Source organism: Cherax quadricarinatus, chromosome 7, assembly GCF_038502225.1.
Source record: "Cherax quadricarinatus isolate ZL_2023a chromosome 7, ASM3850222v1, whole genome shotgun sequence".
NCBI lineage: Eukaryota > Metazoa > Arthropoda > Malacostraca > Decapoda > Parastacidae > Cherax > Cherax quadricarinatus.
Window position 1 is genome coordinate 56,129,853 of NC_091298.1, and position 22,243 is coordinate 56,152,095.

The 22,243-nt window shown below is 42.8% G+C and overlaps 1 protein-coding gene across 1 annotated transcript in view; it reads left to right on the forward strand.

Moving 5' to 3' along the window:
- LOC128687043 (nephrin) overlaps positions 1 to 22,243 on the forward strand; it is a 308,655-nt gene that overhangs the window by 181,403 nt on the left and 105,009 nt on the right. Inside the window, exon 8 of the mRNA XM_070082505.1 lies at positions 11,570 to 11,697. Within this exon, the coding sequence (XP_069938606.1) occupies positions 11,570 to 11,697 (128 nt within the window). The remainder of the gene's footprint in view (positions 1 to 11,569; positions 11,698 to 22,243) is intronic.

Consider the following 22,243-nt stretch of genomic DNA (forward strand, 5'->3'; position numbering starts at 1 on the left):
ATAAAAGACTGTTGAGTAGACTTCAGGATGTACATGTTTATAGAGGGGCCACAGATATATCAGATCACTTTCTAGTTGTAGCTACACTGAGAGTAAAAGGTAGATGGGATACAAGGAGAATAGAAGCATCAGGGAAGAGAGAGGTGAAGGTTTATAAACTAAAAGAGGAGGCAGTTAGGGTAAGATATAAACAGCTATTGGAGGATAGATGGGCTAATGAGAGCATAGGCAATGGGGTCGAAGAGGTATGGGGTAGGTTTAAAAATGTAGTGTTAGAGTGTTCAGCAGAAGTTTGTGGTTACAGGAAAGTGGGTGCAGGAGGGAAGAGGAGCGATTGGTGGAATGATGATGTAAAGAGAGTAGTAAGGGAGAAAAAGTTAGCATATGAGAAGTTTTTACAAAGTAGAAGTGATGCAAGGAGGGAAGAGTATATGGAGAAAAAAAGAGAAGTTAAGAGAGTGGTGAAGCAATGTAAAAAGAGAGCAAATGAGAGAGTGGGTGAGATGTTATCAACAAATTTTGTTGAAAATAAGAAAAAGTTTTGGAGTGAGATTAACAAGTTAAGAAAGCCTAGAGAACAAATGGATTTGTCAGTTAAAAATAGGAGAGGAGAGTTATTAAATGGAGAGTTAGAGGTATTGGGAAGATGGAGGGAATATTTTGAGGAATTGTTAAATGTTGATGAAGATAGGGAAGCTGTGATTTCGTGTATAGGGCAAGGAGGAATAACATCTTGTAGGAGTGAGGAAGAGCCAGTTGTGAGTGTGGGGGAAGTTCGTGAGGCAGTAGGTAAAATGAAAGGGGGTAAGGCAGCCGGGATTGATGGGATAAAGATAGAAATGTTAAAAGCAGGTGGGGATATAGTTTTGGAGTGGTTGGTGCAATTATTTAATAAATGTATGGAAGAGGGTAAGGTACCTAGGGATTGGCAGAGAGCATGCATAGTTCCTTTGTATAAAGGCAAAGGGGACAAAAGAGAGTGCAAAAATTATAGGGGGATAAGTCTGTTGAGTGTACCTGGTAAAGTGTATGGTAGAGTTATAATTGAAAGAATTAAGAGTAAGACGGAGAATAGGATAGCAGATGAACAAGGAGGCTTTAGGAAAGGTAGGGGGTGTGTGGACCAGGTGTTTACAGTGAAACATATAAGTGAACAGTATTTAGATAAGGCTAAAGAGGTCTTTGTGGCATTTATGGATTTGGAAAAGGCGTATGACAGGGTGGATAGGGGGGCAATGTGGCAGATGTTGCAAGTGTATGGTGTAGGAGGTAGGTTACTGAAAGCAGTGAAGAGTTTTTACGAGGATAGTGAGGCTCAAGTTAGAGTATGTAGGAAAGAGGGAAATTTTTTCCCAGTAAAAGTAGGCCTTAGACAAGGATGTGTGATGTCACCGTGGTTGTTTAATATATTTATAGATGGGGTTGTAAGAGAAGTAAATGCGAGGGTCTTGGCAAGAGGCGTGGAGTTAAAAGATAAAGAATCACACACAAAGTGGGAGTTGTCACAGCTGCTCTTTGCTGATGACACTGTGCTCTTGGGAGATTCTGAAGAGAAGTTGCAGAGATTGGTGGATGAATTTGGTAGGGTGTGCAAAAGAAGAAAATTAAAGGTGAATACAGGAAAGAGTAAGGTTATGAGGATAACAAAAAGATTAGGTGATGAAAGATTGAATATCAGATTGGAGGGAGAGAGTATGGAGGAGGTGAACGTATTCAGATATTTGGGAGTGGACGTGTCAGCGGATGGGTCTATGAAAGATGAGGTGAATCATAGAATTGATGAGGGAAAAAGAGTGAGTGGTGCACTTAGGAGTCTGTGGAGACAAAGAACTTTGTCCTTGGAGGCAAAGAGGGGAATGTATGAGAGTATAGTTTTACCAACGCTCTTATATGGGTGTGAAGCGTGGGTGATGAATGTTGCAGCGAGGAGAAGGCTGGAGGCAGTGGAGATGTCGTGTCTGAGGGCAATGTGTGGTGTGAATATAATGCAGAGAATTCGTAGTTTGGAAGTTAGGAGGAGGTGCGGGATTACCAAAACTGTTGTCCAGAGGGCTGAGGAAGGGTTGTTGAGGTGGTTCGGACATGTAGAGAGAATGGAGCGAAACAGAATGACTTCAAGAGTGTATCAGTCTCTAGTGGAAGGAAGGCGGGGTAGGGGTCGGCCTAGGAAGGGTTGGAGGGAGGGGGTAAAGGAGGTTTTGTGTGCGAGGGGCTTCGACTTCCAGCAGGCATGCGTGAGCGTGTCTGATAGGAGTGAATGGAGACAAATGGTTTTTAATACTTGACGTGCTGTTGGAGTGTGAGCAAAGTAACATTTATGAAGGGATTCAGGGAAACCGGCAGGCCGGACTTGAGTCCTGGAGATGGGAAGTACAGTGCCTGCACTCTGAAGGAGGGGTGTTAATGTTGCAGTTTAAAAACTGTAGTATAAAGCACCCTTCTGGCAAGACAGTGATGGAGTGAATGATGGTGAAAGTTTTTCTTTTTCGGGCCACCCTGCCTTGGTGGGAATCGGCCAGTGTGATAATAATAATAATAACAATATATATATATATATAAATCTGTGTATATAGACTGATACAGATAAACACTTTGAGAAATATTCCTATCAGTGTATATACCCTGGGTGAGCTCTACCTCTTGGTGTTTATAAAGCACCCTCTTAAAATTAATGTGGAGCCTCATATACTACTAAGACAAGGGAGACTAAGTTAAGGGAGACTAAGATAAGGGAGACCAAGATAAGGGAGGAGATTCACGAATATAAATGGGGTCAGCGCAGTGCAAACACTGTCTGAATACTGATTCCTCTACCGTCTTGTGGTTTGGTAAAGCATGCGGCTCACAGCCGAAGCACCCGGGTTCAATGCCAGGGCGAAACCGGACGTCTGGGGGCACGTCTCCTAACACCTGCTGCCCATGATCACCTAGCACTTAGTAGGTATTTGGGTTGAGGAATGAGGCTCTTGTGCAACATTTCGGAATCTTTACTCTAGAAATGTTCCGCCATACAGTAGCTTCTTCAGTCCAGTACAGTGAAGAACGGTAGAAGGAGAGGACAAGTTTGACGTTATCAGTCCCTCAGCCTGGAATCAATGTGTTCTGTTTATCAGTCTCCAGATTGACTAAACATACAAATTCCAGGCTGAGGGACTGATTACCTCAAACTTCTCTCTTTCTACCGTTCTTCGTTATATGTATTGGACTGATGAAGCCACTGTGTGGCGAAACGTTTCCTCAACTTGTAGGTTTTCGAAACCATTCATCACACAGGTATTCAAGTCAAACAAGCCAGGCTGCCTGGGTTGTTGTGCTATCCTGGGTTATTAAACACTCCTTGTGCCCTCCGCTAACTCCAACAGCTGGATGGATCAAGAAGCTATTAAAACACTCGCGGAAACGTAATGTAATTGGTAGAGAGATACTCTGTAACCATCGTTAAGAGACTTTCATGAAAGTTCCTTAATTAACCTGGACGACTGAAGACGACTCTTGTTGACCCCAAAGATCAAGTTAAACTTGATGATGAAAAGAAACAACAAGTGGAAGAAAATGAGGAGGAAGAAGACGAAGAAGAAGAGAAAGAAGATTAGGAAAAAGAGGAGGAGGAGGAAGAAGAAGAGGAGGAGGAGGAAGAAGAAGAGGAGGAGGAAGACGAAGAAGAAGAAGAAGATTAGGAAAAAGACTAGGAGGAAGAAGAAGAAGAGGAAGAAGAAGAAGAGGAAGAAGAAGAAGAGGAGGAAGAAGAAGAAGAGGAGAAGGAAGAAGAACAGGAGGAGGAAGAAAAAGAAGAGGAGGAGGAAGAAGAAGAAGAGGAGGAGGAAGAAGAGGAAGAGGAAGAAGAAGATGAGGAGGAAGAAGAGGAAGAAGAAGATGAGGAAGAAGAAGAGGAAGAAGAAGAGGAGGAGGAAGAAGAGGAGGAGGAAGAAGAAGAAGAGGAGGAGGAAGAAGAAGAGGAGGAGGAGGAAGAAGAAGAAGAGGAGGAGGAAGAAGAGGAGGAGGAAGAAGAAGAGGAGGAAGAAGATGAGAAGGAAGAAGAGGAGGGGAGGAAGAAAAAGAAGAGGAAGAAGAAGAGGAGGAGGAAGAAGAGGAGGAGGAAGAAGAAGAGGAGGAGTAGGAAGAAGAAGAAGAGGAGGAAGAAGAAAAAGAGGAAGAGGAGGGGAAGAAGGAAGAAGAAAAAAAAGAGGGGAAGGGGGAAGAAGAAGAAAAAGAGGAAGAAGATAAGAACAAGAAGATAATCACCTAAGAAGTTACTGTTTGTGAGAGAAAGTGGACGACTAGAACACTAGATTAATGTACTTGTACCTAACTGTACATCCTGACCTAGTTAACACTCTCCTAACATGATGCTAACACCCTCCTAATATGATGCTAACACCCTCCTAACATGATGCTAACACCCTCCTAACATGATGCTAACACCCTCCTAACATGATGCTAACACCCTCCTAACATGATGCTAACACCCTCCTAACATGATGCTAACACCCTCCTAACATGATGCTAACACCCTCCTAACATGATGCTAACACTCTCCTAACATGATGCTAACACTCTCCTAACATGATGCTAACACCCTCCTAGCATGATGCTAACACCCTGCTAACATGATGCTAATACCCTCCTAACATGATGCTAACACCCTCCTAATATGATGCTAACACCCTCCTAATATGATGCTAACACCCTCCTAATATGATGTTAACACCCTCCTAATATGATGCTAACACCCTCCTAACATGATGCTAACACCCTCCTAATATGATGTTAACACCCTCCTAACATGATGCTAACACCCTCCTAACATGATGCTAACACCCTCCTAACATGATGCTAACACCCTCCTAACATGATGCTAACACTCTCCTAACATGATGCTAACACTCCTCACATGATGCTAACACCCTCCTAGCATGATGCTAACACCCTGCTAACATGATGCTAATACCCTCCTAACATGATGCTGACACCCTCCTAACATGATGCTAACACCCTCCTAACATGATGCTAACACTCTTCTAACATAATGCTAACACCCTCCTAACATGATGCTAACACTCTTCTAACATGATGCTAACACTCCTAACATGATGCTAACATGATGCTAATACCCTCCTAACATGATGCTAACACCCTCCTAACATGATGCTAACACTCTCCTAACATGATGCTAACACTCTCCTAACATGATGCTAACACTCTTCTAACATGATGCTAACACCCTCCTAACATGATGCTAACACCCTCCTGACATGATGCTAACACCCTCCTAACATGATGCTAACAGTCTCCTAACATGATGCTAACACTCTCCTAACATGATGCTAACACTCCTAACATGCTAACACTGACCCTCCTAACTAACATGATGCTAACACCCTCCTAACATGATGCTAACACTCCTAACATGATGCTAACACTCTCCTAACATGATGCTAACACCCTCCTAACATGATGCTAACACTCTCCTAACATGATGCTAACACTCCTAACATGATGCTAGCACTCCTAACATGATGCTAACACTCCTAACATGATGCTAACACTCCTAACATGATGCTAACACCCTCCTAACATGATGCTAACACTCTCCTAACATGATGCTAACACTCTCCTAACATGATGCTAACACCCTCCTAACATGATGCTAACACTCCTAACATGATGCTAACACCCTCCTAGCATGATGCTAACACCCTCCTAACATGATGCTAACACCCTCCTAACATGATGCTAACACTCTCCTAACATTATGCTAACACTCTCCTAGCATGATGCTAACACCCTGCTAACATGATGCTAATACCCTCCTAACATGATGCTGACACCCTCCTAACATGATGCTAACACCCTCCTAACATGATGCTAACACCCTCCTAACATGATGCTAACACTCTTCTAACATGATGCTAACACTCTCCTAACATGATGCTAACACCCTGCTAACATGATGCTAATACCCTCCTAACATGATGCTGACACCCTCCTAACATGATGCTAACACCCTCCTAACATGATGCTAACACCCTCCTAACATGATGCTAACACTCCTATCATGATGCTAACACCCTCCTAACATGATGCTAATACCCTCCTAAAATGATGCTGACACCCTCCTAACATGATGCTAACACTCTCCTAACATGATGCTGACACCCTCCTAACATGATGCTAACACTCTTCTAACATGATGCTAACACCCTCCTAACATGATGCTAACACTCCTAACATGATGCTAACACCCTCCTAACATGATGCTAACACTCTCCTAACATGATGCTAACACTCTCCTAACATGATGCTAACACTCCTAACATGCTAACACTCCTAACATGATGCTAACACCCTCCTAACATGATGCTAACACTCCTAACATGATGCTAACACTCTCCTAACATGATGCTAACACCCTCCTAACATGATGCTAACACTCTCCTAACATGATGCTAACACTCCTAACATGATGCTAGCACTCCTAACATGATGCTAACACTCCTAACATGATGCTAACACTCTCCTAACATGATGCTAACACTCTCCTAACATGATGCTAACACTCTCGTAACATGATGCTAACACCCTCCTAACATGATGCTAACACTCTCCTAACATGATGCTAACACCCTCCTAACATGATGCTAACACTCTCCTAACATGATGCTAACACCCTCCTAACATGATGCTGACACCCTCCTAACATGATGCTAACACTCTCCTAACATGATGCTGACACCCTTCTAACATGATGCTAACACTCTTCTAACATGATGCTAACACCCTCCTAACATGATGCTAACACTCTCCTAACATGATGCTAAGACCCTCCTAACATGATGCTAACACTCTCCTAACATGATGTTAACACTCTCCTAACATGATGCTAACACTCTTCTAACATGATGCTAACACTCTCCTAACACCCTCCTAACATGATGCTAACACTCTCCTAACATGATGCTAAGACCCTCCTAACATGATGCTAACACTCTCCTAACATGATGCTAACACTCTCCTAACATGATGTTAGCACCCTCCTAACATGATGCTAACACTCTCCTAACATGATGCTAACACCCTCCTAACATGATGCTAACACTCTCCTAACATGATGCTAACACCCTCCTAACATGATGCTAACACTCTCCTAACATGATGCTAACACCCTCCTAACATGATGTTAACACTCTCCTAACATGATGCTAACACTCTCCTAACATGATGCTAACACTCTCCTAACATGATGCTAACACCCTCCTAACATGATGTTAACATCTTCCTAACATGATGTTAACTTAATAACATGATGTTAACTTAATAACAACATGATGCTAACATACCACTAACAAAGACTTCTTCCACTAGTGGGTAGGCAGAACCAACACAAACAACTTGTTTGGTCACAGACCATCTCAGGAGTATCGAGCCTTCACTACTCGTGGCTCTGAATGACCCACACGGGTTTAGTGCTGCATGAAATATAATCCAACAATCTATTTCGCTGTGGGAACGTTTATCTACCATGAAGGTTAATATATATGTTAATAATGTAGTGGGAGGATGGTGGTTGGGGTGGTGGTGGTGGTGGTAGTGGTTGAGGTGGTAGTAGAGGTGGTTGGGATGGTGGTGGTGGTAGATAGGGTGGTAATCATGTTGGTAGTGGTGGTTGTGGTGGGGATGCTTGTGGTAGTGGTGCAGGTGAGGGTGGTGGTGGTTATAGTGGTTAGGGTGATAGTAGTTGTGGTGATAATGATAGTTGTGGTGATAGTGGTAGTTGTGGTAATAATGATAGTTGTGGTGATAGTGGTAGTTGTGGTGATAATGATAGTTGTGGTGATAGTGGTAGTTGTGGTGATAATGATAGTTGTGGTGATAGTGATAGTTGTGGTGATAGTGGTGGTGGTAGCGTCTCTGGTAGGTAGTGCTCTTAATGGCTTTGATAGCGAGATTATCCTTCACCAGAGGTAATGCTGGTAATTATCCAGGTCTTAGTGGTGGTGGTGGTGGTAGTTGTGGTGATGGTGGTAGTGGTGGTGGTGGTAGTGGTGTGGATGGTAGTGGTGATGGTAGTGATGGTGGTGGGGATGGTAGTGGTGGGGATGGTAGTGGTGGTGGGGATGGGTGTGATGGTAGTGGTGAAAAAAGGTGGTTAGTCCCCCAGGCTTGAGGGACTGACTACCTGGCATGTAAACCGAGGGGTCTGATGGCCTCAAAGATACTATTTCCACTGTCTCTAATATTATGTTCTCCCGTATTTGACTGGTGAAGCCTGCTGTGTAGGCGAGACGTTTCATCAATAAAAATACTCACGAGCTGTACATAAGTGTTACTCGTCAACTTATCAGTATTGTATACTATAAATAATTTAACACCAGCAGTCAAGTATACTTTGTTACTTGTACTGTGTATTGATGTCAGTTCTCGGTGCGTAAACAGGCAATATGGAGGTGCAGAGCGAGGGTTAGCTCGTCCTGTTATGCAGTAATTGCAAACAAGCGATACAAGATGCAAAACAATCAAGAGGGGAATTGAATGATAGCTGAAGGTCTTTCGTGTTGTAATCAACACACCTTCAGAAGCTTGCAATGTTGCAGAAATGAGTAGGAAGTCCAGGTAGATTTGTTCAGGGGAACGAACTTATCTACCTGGACTTCCTACTCATTTCTGCAACATTGCAAGATTCTGAAGATGTGTTGATTGCAACACGAAAGGACTAGAGGGATCATTCAACTCCCCCTGTGGTTGTTTCCCATTTCGTTCTGTGTAGAACTCTTGTCAGATCAGTACCAGGCTTACGTAGAGCGATGAAAACTTCTTCCGTACCTTCATTATAGTCTGTGGTACATTGTTTTCACTATGTATACACAGAGTTACACATCAAGAGATATACACCTCTCAGTGCGTATACCTTATGTAGATACGGAGGTGTAGGGAGCGGTTATAAACGCAAGTGGTTGTATGATGCTAATAAACGGAAGTCTATAAGTGTGTGGCAGACAGTGTTTGCTTCACTATCTCCTTCACCAGTGCTTGGGGAATGGACTCTCAGGAGAGGTAAAAGCCTCAGGCAGCTCTTGCAGGAAGCGCTGCAGGAGGTCGTATGGGGACGAGTGTTAGGGATAGAAATAGCGAGAGGAAACTGCGTCATATTCCTTCGATCAAGAGCCCTTAGTCAGCATCAAGGTACCCCTGCCGGAGGGTTCTCATCCCTCAGAATTGTTCAGAGTTGTTCGCGCAGAAAGAGAAGTTACGAATTATCATCCGGCATTCGATTTCAGCATTGCGTTTCACTTCTTTTTCTTGGAGTTCCTTGAGTCTGGTGAAGAGCTCCTGAATCATTCAACTGGAACTAACCTTCCCCTCCTTCAATCATATACTGGTGAAGGGATCCTAATTCAACTGAAACTAACTTTCCTTCAATCATATCTGATTACCTCCCATTCCCCATGCGCTTTCCGGCTTTTACGAGCTTCAGTGTAATAATAATAATATAACTTCTATAACGTGTTCCATGTTGTCTGTAAAAGCGAGCATCAGCCTGTGTGGTGTCAGTGAACCAGTGTGGTGAGGTCTCTGACTCTGTATTAGGAAGGTTCATCACATATTCACAATTAATCCAAAATTGAATATGAATGCTAGACGACGTTTCGGTCCATCTCGAATCATTATTAAGGACGTACCTAAATAACAAAAAAGGCACAATACCGCAACTGGAACGATACACAGGTAACCCTCACATAGAAGAGAGGAGCTTACGACGACGTTTCGATCCGACTTGTACCATTTACAAAGTCGTAAGCTCCTCTCTTCTGTGTGCGGGTTATTTGTGTATTGTGTAAGGACGTACCAAAATGACAACTCATTTTCTTCTCCTTTGTGTATGTTCATGAGTTGTTGCAGCCACGCAGGGGTTCAAGAGCTTTACCCCAACTACAAATTAACAAAAATCTATAATAATTCCATGATCTTCATCAGACAGGCTGGAGATAATTCTGGAAATGGTCTATTACTCTACCTTTGATATACCTTCGATGAGTTTCGAGAGGTTTTTCCTACTCCCGGAGCCCAGCCCTGGGCCAGGCGTGTGTCTGATGTCAAAAAGGCTGTTGCTGCTGGCGGCCCGCTGGTCCACATATCCACCACAGACTGGTTGATCTGGAACTTGGTATGATTTGATATTTAATACCGAGAAATGTGAAGCTAGACTTATGTGTCTCATGGCGAGACGTTTCCCCATTAAAATATCCTAATACTGCGCATGTCTTTTTTCATGAGGTAAATATGTCTTATTTCACAAGGTAAATATGTGTCTTATTTCACAAGGTAAATATGTGTCTTATTTCACAAGGTAAATATGTGTCTTATTTCACAAGGTAAATATGTGTCTTATTTCACAAGGTAAATATGTGTCTTATTTAACAAGGTAAATATGTGTCTTATTTAACAAGGTAAATATGTGTTTTATTTCACAAGGTAAATATGTGTTTTATTTCACAAGGTAAATATGTGTCTTATTTCACAAGGTAAATATGTGTTTTATTTCACAAGGTAAATATGTGTTTTATTTCACAAGGTAAATATGTGTCATATTTCACAAGGTAAATATGTGTCTTATTTCACAAGATAAATATGTGTCGTATTTCACAAGGTAAATATGTGTCTTATTTCACAAGATAAATATGTGTCGTATTTCACAAGGTAAATATGTGTCATATTTCACAAGGTAAATACGTCGTATTTCGCAAGATAAATATTTACCTTCAGCTGGCGTGATGGTGAATATGTCCGGTGTGAATATAATATGATATACAATATCGACAGGTTGTTAAGTAAGACATATGTGCAACAGTTAAGTGTCTTTATTCCGAAAGGTTTTACCTACACATTAGCCTTCAACAGTTGAATAAAGAGGTTACAACATGGTATCAGCAGAAGCAGTGGAGAGGTGAAGGTGATGTGATGAGTGCATCACCCGGGTAGTTCGAGGTGGTCACTGGTAATGAACCTTGGTGATAGATACCGACCACTTGGTTAAGAAAGGCTCTTCAGCAAATACTAGGTCATATTTATTAGAAAATATTATCGGTCCTGGGATCTTGATCACTTCTAACATACGGCCCCTCAAGGAAAGTTCCTTGATGTTGGTGAGGGGCTCTTGATTTAGGGAATTGGATCTGTGCTCCAGTTCCCCGAATTAAGCCTGAATGCCTTCCACATATCCCCCCCCCAGGCGCTGTATAATCCTCCGGGTTTAGCGCTTCCCCCTTGATTATAATAATAATAATTCTAACATACGGAAGTGATCAAGGTCCCAGGATCGAGAGTTTTCTAATATGTCTTAGTAGGTAGGTGTAATGTTTGTCAGGAACCAGGACAAGTAATTCCTAACGCGGGTCTTAGTCATATAATGACCCGCAGCTGGAAAGTTTGGTCATCTGACCGAGGCCTTCCGCTGGCTTATCGGTTAGCATTATAACTGTTAGTATGATGTAGTATTTGCTCAATCGTTTTTCTAAACCGAGGTGGTCAGTCCCTCAGCGTGAGAATGTGTTTAACGAGTGTTGTGTCACAGATCCACCGGTGGCCACCATTGAGCTGGGTCGTGGGGTGTCCTCCGTGGTCAAGGAAGGTCAAGATGTGTACTTCAACTGTAATGTAGATTCCAATCCTCCCACCTACAAGATCTCCTGGTATCGTGACGTGAGTATTCGAATCTCTGTTTTTTTCCGGTTGCTGGTGGAGTTTAGAAGCTTATGTTTTTCTCTTCTTTTTTTTTTTAGGATTTTTACAATTGGAGTTTGGGAGTTTATGGTTTCTCTTCTCATTTGTTTTGTTATGATAAGTTGAGATGAAGTGTTTGTTTTTTTTTCTTTCTGTTTTCATTTTATTCTCTTTACAAGTAGAAATTTTTGGAGTCTGCGTTTTTCTCTTCTGTTTCTTCATATTCTTCACACACACACACACACACACACACACACACACACACACACACACACACACACACACACACACACACACACACACACACATACACACACACACACACACACACACACACACACACACACACACACACACATACACACACACACACACATACACACACACACACACACACACACACACACACACACACACACACACACACACACACACATACACACACACACACACACACACACACACACACACACACACACACACACACACACACACACACACACACACACACACACACACACACACACATACACACACACATACACACACACACACACACACACACACACACACACACACACACACATACACACACACATACACACACACACACACACACACACACACACATACACACACACACACACATACACACACACACACACATACACACACACACACACACACACACACACACACACACACACACACACACACACACACACACACAGCCTTACAGCAGTGCCTGTCTCTTCTCACACACTATATTCACTTCATCTAAATATTATAAAAGACATTTTTTTTATTTAATGCGCTTAATTCTCTCAAGATGAGATGAGATGCTTTTAGCATAAATTGTTTGTGTTAATAAAAGAGAGTTGTCTCTGGTGTAATGTTCCCTCAGCAACGACACGGGACGTTGTAGAAGCCTTTCCTTGTTCTCTGTCTTTGTATTCTTCCTGGAGACTCTCCAAGAGAGAAAGATCAGCTTGATGCTCTCCTTGACGTCAAGGTAACCGCTGATAATTTCAAATAAAAAGCTTAAAGTGTGTGTTAGGGAGAGATGAATATTGTTGTGTTGACTACCTTCCTGTTGAGTGCCTTCCTGTTGTGTTGAGTGCCTTCGTGTTGTGTTGAGTGACTTCGTGTTGTGTTGAGTGCCTTCCTGTTGTGTTGAGTGCCTTCCTGTTGTGTTGAGTGCCTTCGTGTTGTGTTGAGTGCCTTCCTGTTGTGTTGAGTGACTTCGTGTTGTGTTGAGTGCCTTCCTGTTGTGTTGAGTGCCTTCCTGTTGTGTTGAGTGCCTTCGTGTTGTGTTGAGTGACTTCCTGTTGTGTTGAGTGCCTTCCTGTTGTGTTGAGTGCCTTCGTGTTGTGTTGAGTGCCTTCCTGTTGTGTTGAGTGCCTTCGTGTTGTGTTGAGTGCCTTCTTGTTGTGTTGAGTGACTTCGTGTTGTGTTGAGTGCCTTCGTGTTGTGTTGAGTGCCTTCTTGTTGTGTTGAGTGCCTTCGTGTTGTGTTGAGTGACTTCGTGTTGTGTTGAGTGCCTTCGTGTTGTGTTGAGTGCCTTCCTGTTGTGTTGAGTGCCTTCCTGTTGTGTTGAGTGCCTTCCTGTTGTGTTGAGTGCCTTCGTGTTGTGTTGAGTGCCTTCCTGTTGTGTTGAGTGCCTTCCTGTTGTGTTGAGTGCCTTCGTGTTGTGTTGAGTGACTTCGTGTTGTGTTGAGTGACTTACTGTTGTGTTGAGTGACTTCGTGCTGTGTTGAGTGACTTCGTGTTGTGTTGAGTGACTTCGTGTTGAGTACCTTCTTGTTGTGTTGAGTGACTTCGTGTTGTGTTGAGTGACTTCGTGTTGTGTTGAGTGACTTCGTGTTGTGTTGAGTGACTTCGTGTTGTGTTGAGTGCCCTTGTGTTGTGTTGAGTGCCTTCGTGTTGTGTTGAGTGCCTTCGTGTTGTGTTGAGTGCCTTCGTGTTGTGTTGAGTGACTTCGTGTTGTGTTGAGTGACTTCGTGTTGTGTTGAGTGACTTCGTGTTGTGTTGAGTGCCCTTGTGTTGTGTTGAGTGACTTCGTGTTGTTTTGAGTGCCCTTGTGTTGTGTTGAGTGACTTCGTGTTGTGTTGAGTGACTTCGTGTTGTGTTGAGTACCTTCTTGTTGTGTTGAGTGACTTCGTGCTGTGTTGAGTGACTTCGTGTTGTGTTGAGTGACTTCGTGTTGTGTTGAGTGACTTCGTGTTGTGTTGAGTGCCCTTGTGTTGTGTTGAGTGACTTCGTGTTGTGTTGAGTGCCCTTGTGTTGTGTTGAGTGACTTCGTGTTGTGTTGAGTGCCCTTGTGCTGTGTTGAGTACCTTCGTGTTGTGTTGAGTGCCCTTGTGTTGTGTTGAGTGACTTCGTGTTGTGTTGAGTGCCCTTGTGTTGTGTTGAGTGACTTCGTGTTGTGTTGAGTGACTTCGTGTTGTGTTGAGTACCTTCTTGTTGTGTTGAGTGCCCTTGTGTTGTGTTGAGTGACTTCGTGTTGTGTTGAGTGCCCTTGTGCTGTGTTGAGTACCTTCGTGTTGTGTTGAGTGCCCTTGTGTTGTGTTGAGTGACTTCGTGTTGTTTTGAGTGCCCTTGTGTTGTGTTGAGTGCCCTTGTGCTGTGTTGAGTGCCCTTGTGTTGTGTTGAGTGCCCTTGTGCTGTGTTGAGTGCCCTTGTGTTGTGTTGAGTGACTTCGTGTTGTGTTGAGTGCCCTTGTGTTGTGTTGAGTGACTTCGTGTTGTGTTGAGTGCCCTTGTGTTGTGTTGAGTGACTTCGTGTTGTGTTGAGTGCCCTTGTGCTGTGTTGAGTACCTTCGTGTTGTGTTGAGTGACTTCGTGTTGTGTTGAGTTCCTTCGTGTTGTGTTGAGTGACTTCGTGTTGTGTTGAGTTCCTTCGTGTTGTGTTGAGTGACTTCGTGTTGTGTTGAGTGACTTCGTGTTGTGTTGAGTTCCTTCGTGTTGTGTTGAGTGACTTCGTGTTGTGTTGAGTTCCTTCGTGTTGTGTTGAGTGACTTCGTGTTGTGTTGAGTTCCTTCGTGTTGTGTTGAGTGACTTCGTGTTGTGTTGAGTTCCTTCGTGTTGTGTTGAGTGACTTCGTGTTGTGTTGAGTGACTTCGTGTTGTGTTGAGTTCCTTCGTGTTGTGTTGAGTGACTTCGTGTTGTGTTGAGTTCCTTCGTGTTGTGTTGAGTGACTTCGTGTTGTGTTGAGTTCCTTCGTGTTGTGTTGAGTTCCTTCGTGTTGTGTTGAGTGACTTCGTGTTGTGTTGAGTGACTTCGTGTTGTGTTGAGTGCCCTTGTGTTGTGTTGAGTGCCTTTGTGTTGTGTTGAGTACATTGTGTTGTGTTGAGTGACTTCGTGTTGTGCTGAGTGACTTCGTGTTGTGTTGAGTGACTTCGTGTTGTGTTGAGTGACTTCGTGTTGTGCTGAGTGACTTCGTGTTGTGTTGAGTGACTTCGTGTTGTGTTGAGTGCCTTCGTGTTGTGTTGAGTGACTTCGTGTTGTGTTGAGTGACTTCGTGTTGTGTTGAGTGACTTCGTGTTGTGTTGAGTGCCTTCGTGTTGTGTTGAGTGACTTCGTGTTGTGTTGAGTGACTTCGTGTTGTGCTGAGTGACTTCGTGTTGTGCTGAGTGACTTCGTGTTGTGTTGAGTGACTTCGTGTTGTGTTGAGTTCCTTCGTGTTGTGTTGAGTGCCTTTGTGTTGCGTTGAGTGACTTCGTGTTATGTTGAGTGCCCTTGTGTTGTGTTGAGTGCCTTTGTGTTGTGTTGAGTGCCTTTGTGTTGTGTTGAGTGCCTTTGTGTTGTGTTGAGTGCCTTTGTGTTGTGTTGAGTGCCTTTGTGTTGTGTTGAGTGCCTTTGTGTTGTGTTGAGTGCCTTTGTGTTGTGTTGAGTGCCTTTGTGTTGTGTTGAGTGCCTTTGTGTTGTGTTGAGTGCCTTTGTGTTGTGTTGAGTGCCTTTGTGTTGTGTTGAGTGCCTTTGTGTTGTGTTGAGTGCCTTTGTGTTGTGTTGAGTGCCTTTGTGTTGTGTTGAGTGCCTTTGTGTTGTGTTGAGTGCCTTTGTGTTGTGTTGAGTGCCTTTGTGTTGTGTTGAGTGCCTTTGTGTTGTGTTGAGTGCCTTTGTGTTGTGTTGAGTGCCCTTGTGTTGTGTTGAGTGTCTTCGTGATAAACAATGTTTCTCCTCATTGTTGTGTATTAATAAAGACACGGTGTGTGTTTCATAGTATTATATAAACCGCATGTTGTGTCATACCAACATAACTCTCAGTATATTCTACCACTGACATAGAATGTTCTTCATGGAGGAGGCTGCCTTGATGCTGCTCCAGGTCTGCTAAGACACACTGTAGCCTACACGACCTTGAGTGAAACTTGTAAAAGAACTTCATCAGTCATTGTTGATCATTGAGGCATTTGGACAACATCTGTGTATGTTTATTCTGGAAACGTTTCGCCAGCCAGTGGCTTCTTCAGTTCAAAACAAAGAAGAACGGTGAAAAATGAGGATGAGTTTGAGGAAATAAGTCCCTTAGCCTGGAGTCGATGTGTTCAGTCCATCAATGTTGGTAAAAGTGCAACATATCCGCATAGAAGGGGCTTATATACTGCAAACAGATGAGGTGAAGCAGTGGTAGACGGAGTCATCAGTGGTAAAACCGCTAACGGAAGGCCGTGCATGACCTCCTTCACTCAGTGATCAAGGATCGTTGAAGTAGCTCCAGTTATCGATCCAAAGAACTAAAGCAACGTTCCCTTCCCTGAGATCATACCTGATTGCTTCCTTGAACCCAGCGTATGATCAGATTGACTCACGACATCACAATGACATGATTGCAAACAAAACACGGTACTTGTGGGGAGTTTTACGACTCACTTGCCGCGAGTTCAATCCCCTCCCGTACAATGGTTTGTGATCAGATTGGTTTGGAACCACAAATATGAAAGAACAGCAGTGAATTAATTTTTAAGAGAATAGCATGATATTTACACTATAATTTTCGTCTACTGAGAATTACCTCGTAGCTCTGTGGTAGGGTTGGGCTCACAACCGAAAGGACGCGGGTTCAATATCAGCGAGGCGAGACGCATGAATCTCTTTCGCGCGTGTTGCCCCTGTTCGCCTAGCTGCGAACGGTTTTGGGGTCGCATCCTGGGGGAGGAGCTAAGCCCTCTCCCTCCTCCGGGAATGAGTCACACTGCTTGAGTTATCTTGGGTTATTAAACCTCTGGGAAATCCAGGGTAAATAATCCGAATAAATTTTCTCTTACCATGCCTCTCACTGCCACTACCATGAGGGGCTAATGAGGGGTTCTTGATCCGAGGAACTGTAGCTACCCTTCTTGTGCTCCAATCACACCTGATTGTCAGTCATTACACAGGCGTTGTGTGACGTTTACAGGCTTAGCGCTTCCCCGTGACTATATATATAAGTGGACTGGTCTCCCAACGACAAGAACATCCACTTAAGAGGGAAACCTTATGTCGATGTGGATTGTTCCGGTGAACTGGTGGATTGTTCCAGTGAATTATTGGATTGTTCCAGTGAATTGACGAATTGTTCCAGTGAATGAGTGGACTGTTCCAGTGAATTGGTGAATTGTTCCAGTGAATTGGTGGATTGTCCCAATGAGCTGGTGAATTGCTGTGTCTGCTGGTGTTTTTCATGACTCAAACTCACATAGTGTTGTGTCTGCTGGTGTTGTTCATGACTCAAACTCACAGTGTTGTCTGCTGGTGTTTTTCATGACTCAGACTCACATAGTGTTGTGTCTGCTGGTGTTGTTCATGACTCAAACTCACAGTGTTGTCTGCTGGTGTTTTTCATGACTCAGACTCACATAGTGTTGTGTCTGCTGGTGTTTTTCATGACTCACTCACATAGTGTTGTGTCTGCTGGTGTTGTTCATGACTCAGACTCATAGTGTTGTGTCTGCTGGTGTTTTTCATGACTCACTCACATAGTGTTGTGTCTGCTGGTGTTGTTCATGACTCAGACTCATAGTGTTGTGTCTGCTGGTGTTTTTCATGAACCTACCTCACCTACAGTGTTGTGTCTGCGAAAGATGAAGTATGATTCATAGCCTTGTCTGTGTTGAGCAAGAGATCGGGAAGAGTAATACACACTAATGTACTGAGATATAAACAGAACCGGCTGCCATTCTGTTATGTCTCTGAGTTACTGGCTGGGAACTCTTTTGTCCTACCTCACCTCACTTTCGAGTTCTTCCCTACATACCACCCTCAGAAGTCGGCTATCAGGTGTGTGGATATATATTCATACGTCCCGTAGCTTGGTTGGTAGCGCACTCATCTCATACACTGGGGCCTGTGGTTCAATCCCTCAATACAGGTGGAGACATGAAGGCGTATTTCCTTAAGACACCTGCTGTTCCTGTTCACCTAGCAGTAAATAGGTACCTGGGTGTTAGTCGACTGATGTGGGTCGCATCCCGGGGACAAAACATAATTTGCCCGGAATGCTCTGCATAACCAGGGAGCTTTCTGTATAGTATGTCATTGATGTCAGCTATGGTCTGTGTATCTTGTATCACCTACTTGTAAAAATAAAGATTATTGTTATTATTAATCTGAAAAGCGAACCTGTGGAGGCTTGCAGTTGTGATGTGGGCACTCGACCACTTCGTTAATAATGGCACTTTTGGGTCAGATGTGTTTAGAAAGTTGAAACTCCATCTACTTACTTTTACAGTTATTACTTTTGTAAGTATTTTAAGTGTTATTACACTGTGTTCACACTTGTGGGAAACTTTCGCGAAGTTTGTCTACGTTATGCAGTCATCTTTCTGGTTTTGTAGGGCATGTGAGACATTATTATATTGACCCGTCAGTTTTGAGAGGCTGGAGCGTGTTGATCAGTACCCTGCATTACACACACACACATAACACACACACATACACACACACACACAAACATACACACACACATACACACACACATGCACAGTCACACATACACATTCACACACACAGACACATACACACACACACACATACACATAAACATACGCACACACACATACACACATATATATATATATATATATATATATATATATATATATATATATATATATATATATATATATAAAAGAGAAGAAGAAAAACTTTATAAAACTGGGATGCTTGAATGTGCGTGGATGTAGTGCGGATGACAAGAAACAGATGATTGCTGATGTTATGAATGAAAAGAAGTTGGATGTCCTGGCCCTAAGCGAAACGAAGCTGAAGGGGGTAGGGGAGTTTCGGTGGGGGGAAATAAATGGGATTAAATCTGGAGTATCTGAGAGAGTTAGAGCAAAGGAAGGGGTAGCAGTAATGTTGAAGGATCAGTTATGGAAGGAGAAAAGAGAATATGAATGTGTAAATTCAAGAATTATGTGGATTAAAGTAAAGGTTGGATGCGAAAAGTGGGTCATAATAAGCGTGTATGCACCTGGAGAAGAGAGGAATGTAGAGGAGAGAGAAAGATTTTGGGAGATGTTAAGTGAATGTATAGGAGCCTTTGAACCAAGTGAGAGAGTAACTGTGGTAGGGGACCTGAATGCTAAAGTAGGAGAAACTTTTAGAGAGGGTGTGGTAGGTAAGTTTGGGGTGCAAGGTGTAAATGATAATGGGATCCCTTTGATTGAACTTTGTATAGAAAGGGGTTTAGTTATAGGTAATACATATTTTAGGAAAAAGAGGATAAATAAGTATACAAGATACGATGTAGGGCGAAATGACAGTAGTTTGTTGGATTATGTATTGGTAGATAAAAGACTGCTGAGTAGACTTCAGGATGTACATGTTTATAGAGAGGCCATAGATATATCAGATAAATTTTTAGTTGTAGCTACACTGAGAGTAAAAGGTAGATGGGATACAAGGAGAATAGAAGCATCAGGGAAGAGAGAGGTGAAGGTTTATAAACTAAAAGAGGAGGCAGTTAGGGTAAGATATAAACAGCTATTGGAGGATAGATGGGCTAATGAGAGCATAGGCAATGGGGTCGAAGAGGTATGGGGTAGGTTTAAAAATGTAGTGTTGGAGTGTTCAGCAGAAGTTTGTGGTTACAGGAAGGTGGGTGCGGGAGGGAAGAGGAGTGATTGGTGGAATGATAATGTAAAGAGAGTAGTAAGGAAGAAAAAGTTAGCATATGAGAAGTTTTTACAAAGTAGAAGTGATGCAAGGAGGGAAGAGTATATGGAGAAAAAGAGAGAGGTTAAGAGAGTGGTGAAGCAATGTAAAAAGAGAGCAAATGAGAGAGTGGGTGAGATGTTATCAACAAATTTTGTTGAAAATAAGAAAAAGTTTTGGAGTGAGATTAACAAGTTAAGGAAGCCTAGAGAACAAATGGATTTGTCAGTTAAAAATAGGAGAGGAGAGTTATTAAATGGAGAGTTAGAGGTATTGGGAAGATGGAGGGAATATATTGAGGAATTGTTAAATGTTGATGAAGATAGGGAAGCTGTGATTTCGTGTATAGGGCAAGGAGGAATAACATCTTGTAGGAGTGAGGAAGAGCCAGTTGTGAGTGGGGGAAGTTCGTGAGGCAGTAGGTAAAATGAAAGGGGGTAAGGCAGCCGGGATTGATGGGATAAAGATAGAAATGTTAAAAGCAGGTGGGGATATAGTTTTGGAGTGGTTGGTGCAATTATTTAATAAATGTATGGAAGAGGGTAAGGTACCTAGGGATTGGCAGAGAGCATGCATAGTTCCTTTGTATAAAGGCAAAGGGGACAAAAGAGAGTGCAAAAATTATAGGGGGATAAGTTTGTTGAGTGTACCTGGTAAAGTGTATGGTAGAGTTATTATTCAAAGAATTAAGAGTAAGACGGAGAATAGGATAGCAGATGAACAAGGAGGCTTTAGGAAAGATAGGGGGTGTGTGGACCAGGTGTTTACAGTGAAACACATAAGCGAATAGTATTTAGATAAGGCTAAAGAGGTCTTTGTGGCATTTATGGATTTGGAAAAGGCGTATGACAGGGTGGATAGGGGGGCAATGTGGCAGATGTTGCAGGTGTATGGTGTAGGATGTAGGTTACTGAAAGCAGTGAAGAGTTTTTACGAGGATAGTGAGGCTCAAGTTAGAGTATGTAGGAAAGAGGGAAATTATTTCCCAGTAAAAGTAGGCCTTAGACAAGGATGTGTGATGTCACCGTGGTTGTTTAATATATTTATAGATGGGGTTGTAAGAGAAGTAAATGCGAGGGTCTTGGCAAGAGGCGTGGAGTTAAAAGATAAAGAATCACACATAAAGTGGGAGTTGTCACAGTTGCTCTTTGCTGATGACACTGTGCTCTTGGGAGATTCTGAAGAGAAGTTGCAGAGATTGGTGGATGAATTTGGTAGGGTATGCAAAAAGAAGAAAATTAAAAGTGAATACAGGAAAGAGTAAGGTTATGAGGATAACAAAAATATTAGGTGATGAAAGATTGGATATCAGATTGGAGGGAGAGAGTATGGAGGAGGTGAATGTAAACAGATATTTGGGAGTGGACGTGTCAACGGATGGGTCTATGAAAGATGAGGTGAATCATAGAATTGATGAGGGGAAAAGGGTGAGTGGTGCACTTAGGAGTCTGTGGAGACAAAGAACTTTGTCCTTGGAGGCAAAGAGGGGAATGTATGAGAGTATAGTTTTACCAACACTCTTATATGGGTGTGAAGCATGGGTGATGACTGTTGCAGCGAGGAGAAGGCTGGAGGCAGTGGAGATGTCATGTCTGAGGGCAATGTGTGGTGTGAATATAATGCAGAGAATTCGTAGTTTGGAAGTTAGGAGGAGGTGCGGGATTACCAAAACTGTTGTCCAGAGGGCTGAGGAAGGGTTGTTGAGGTGGTTCGGACATGTAGAGAGAATGGAGCGAAACAGAATGACTTCAAGAATGTATCAGTCTGTAGTGGAAGGAAGGCGGGGTAGGGGTCGGCCTAGGAAAGGTTGGAGGGAGGGGGTAAAGGAGGTTTTGTGTGCGAGGGGCTTGGACTTCCAGCAGGCATGTGTGAGCGTGTTTGATAGGAGTGAATGGAGACAAATGGTTTTTAATACTTGACGTGCTGTTGGAGTGTGAGCAAAGTAACATTTATGAAGGGGTTCAGGGAAACCGGCAGGCTGGACTTGAGTCCTGGAGATGGGAAGTACAGTGCCTGCACTCTGAAGGAGGGGTGTTAATGTTGCAGTTTAAAAACTGTAGTGTAAAGCACCCTTCTGGCAAGACAGTGATGGAGTGAATGATGGTGAAAGTTTTTCTTTTTTGGGCCACCCTGCCTTGGTGGGAATCGGCCAGTGTGATAATAATAATATATATATATATATATATATATATATATATATATATATATATATATATATATATATATATATATATATGTCGTGCCGAATAGGCAGAACTTGCGATCTTGTCTTAAATAGCAACGCTCATCTTGCCATATAGGTCAAGTGAAAATTTGTGTATGCAATAATTTTGCCGAAATCATTCTGAACCTAACGAAAAAAGTATATATCACTGTGTTTGTTTAGTATT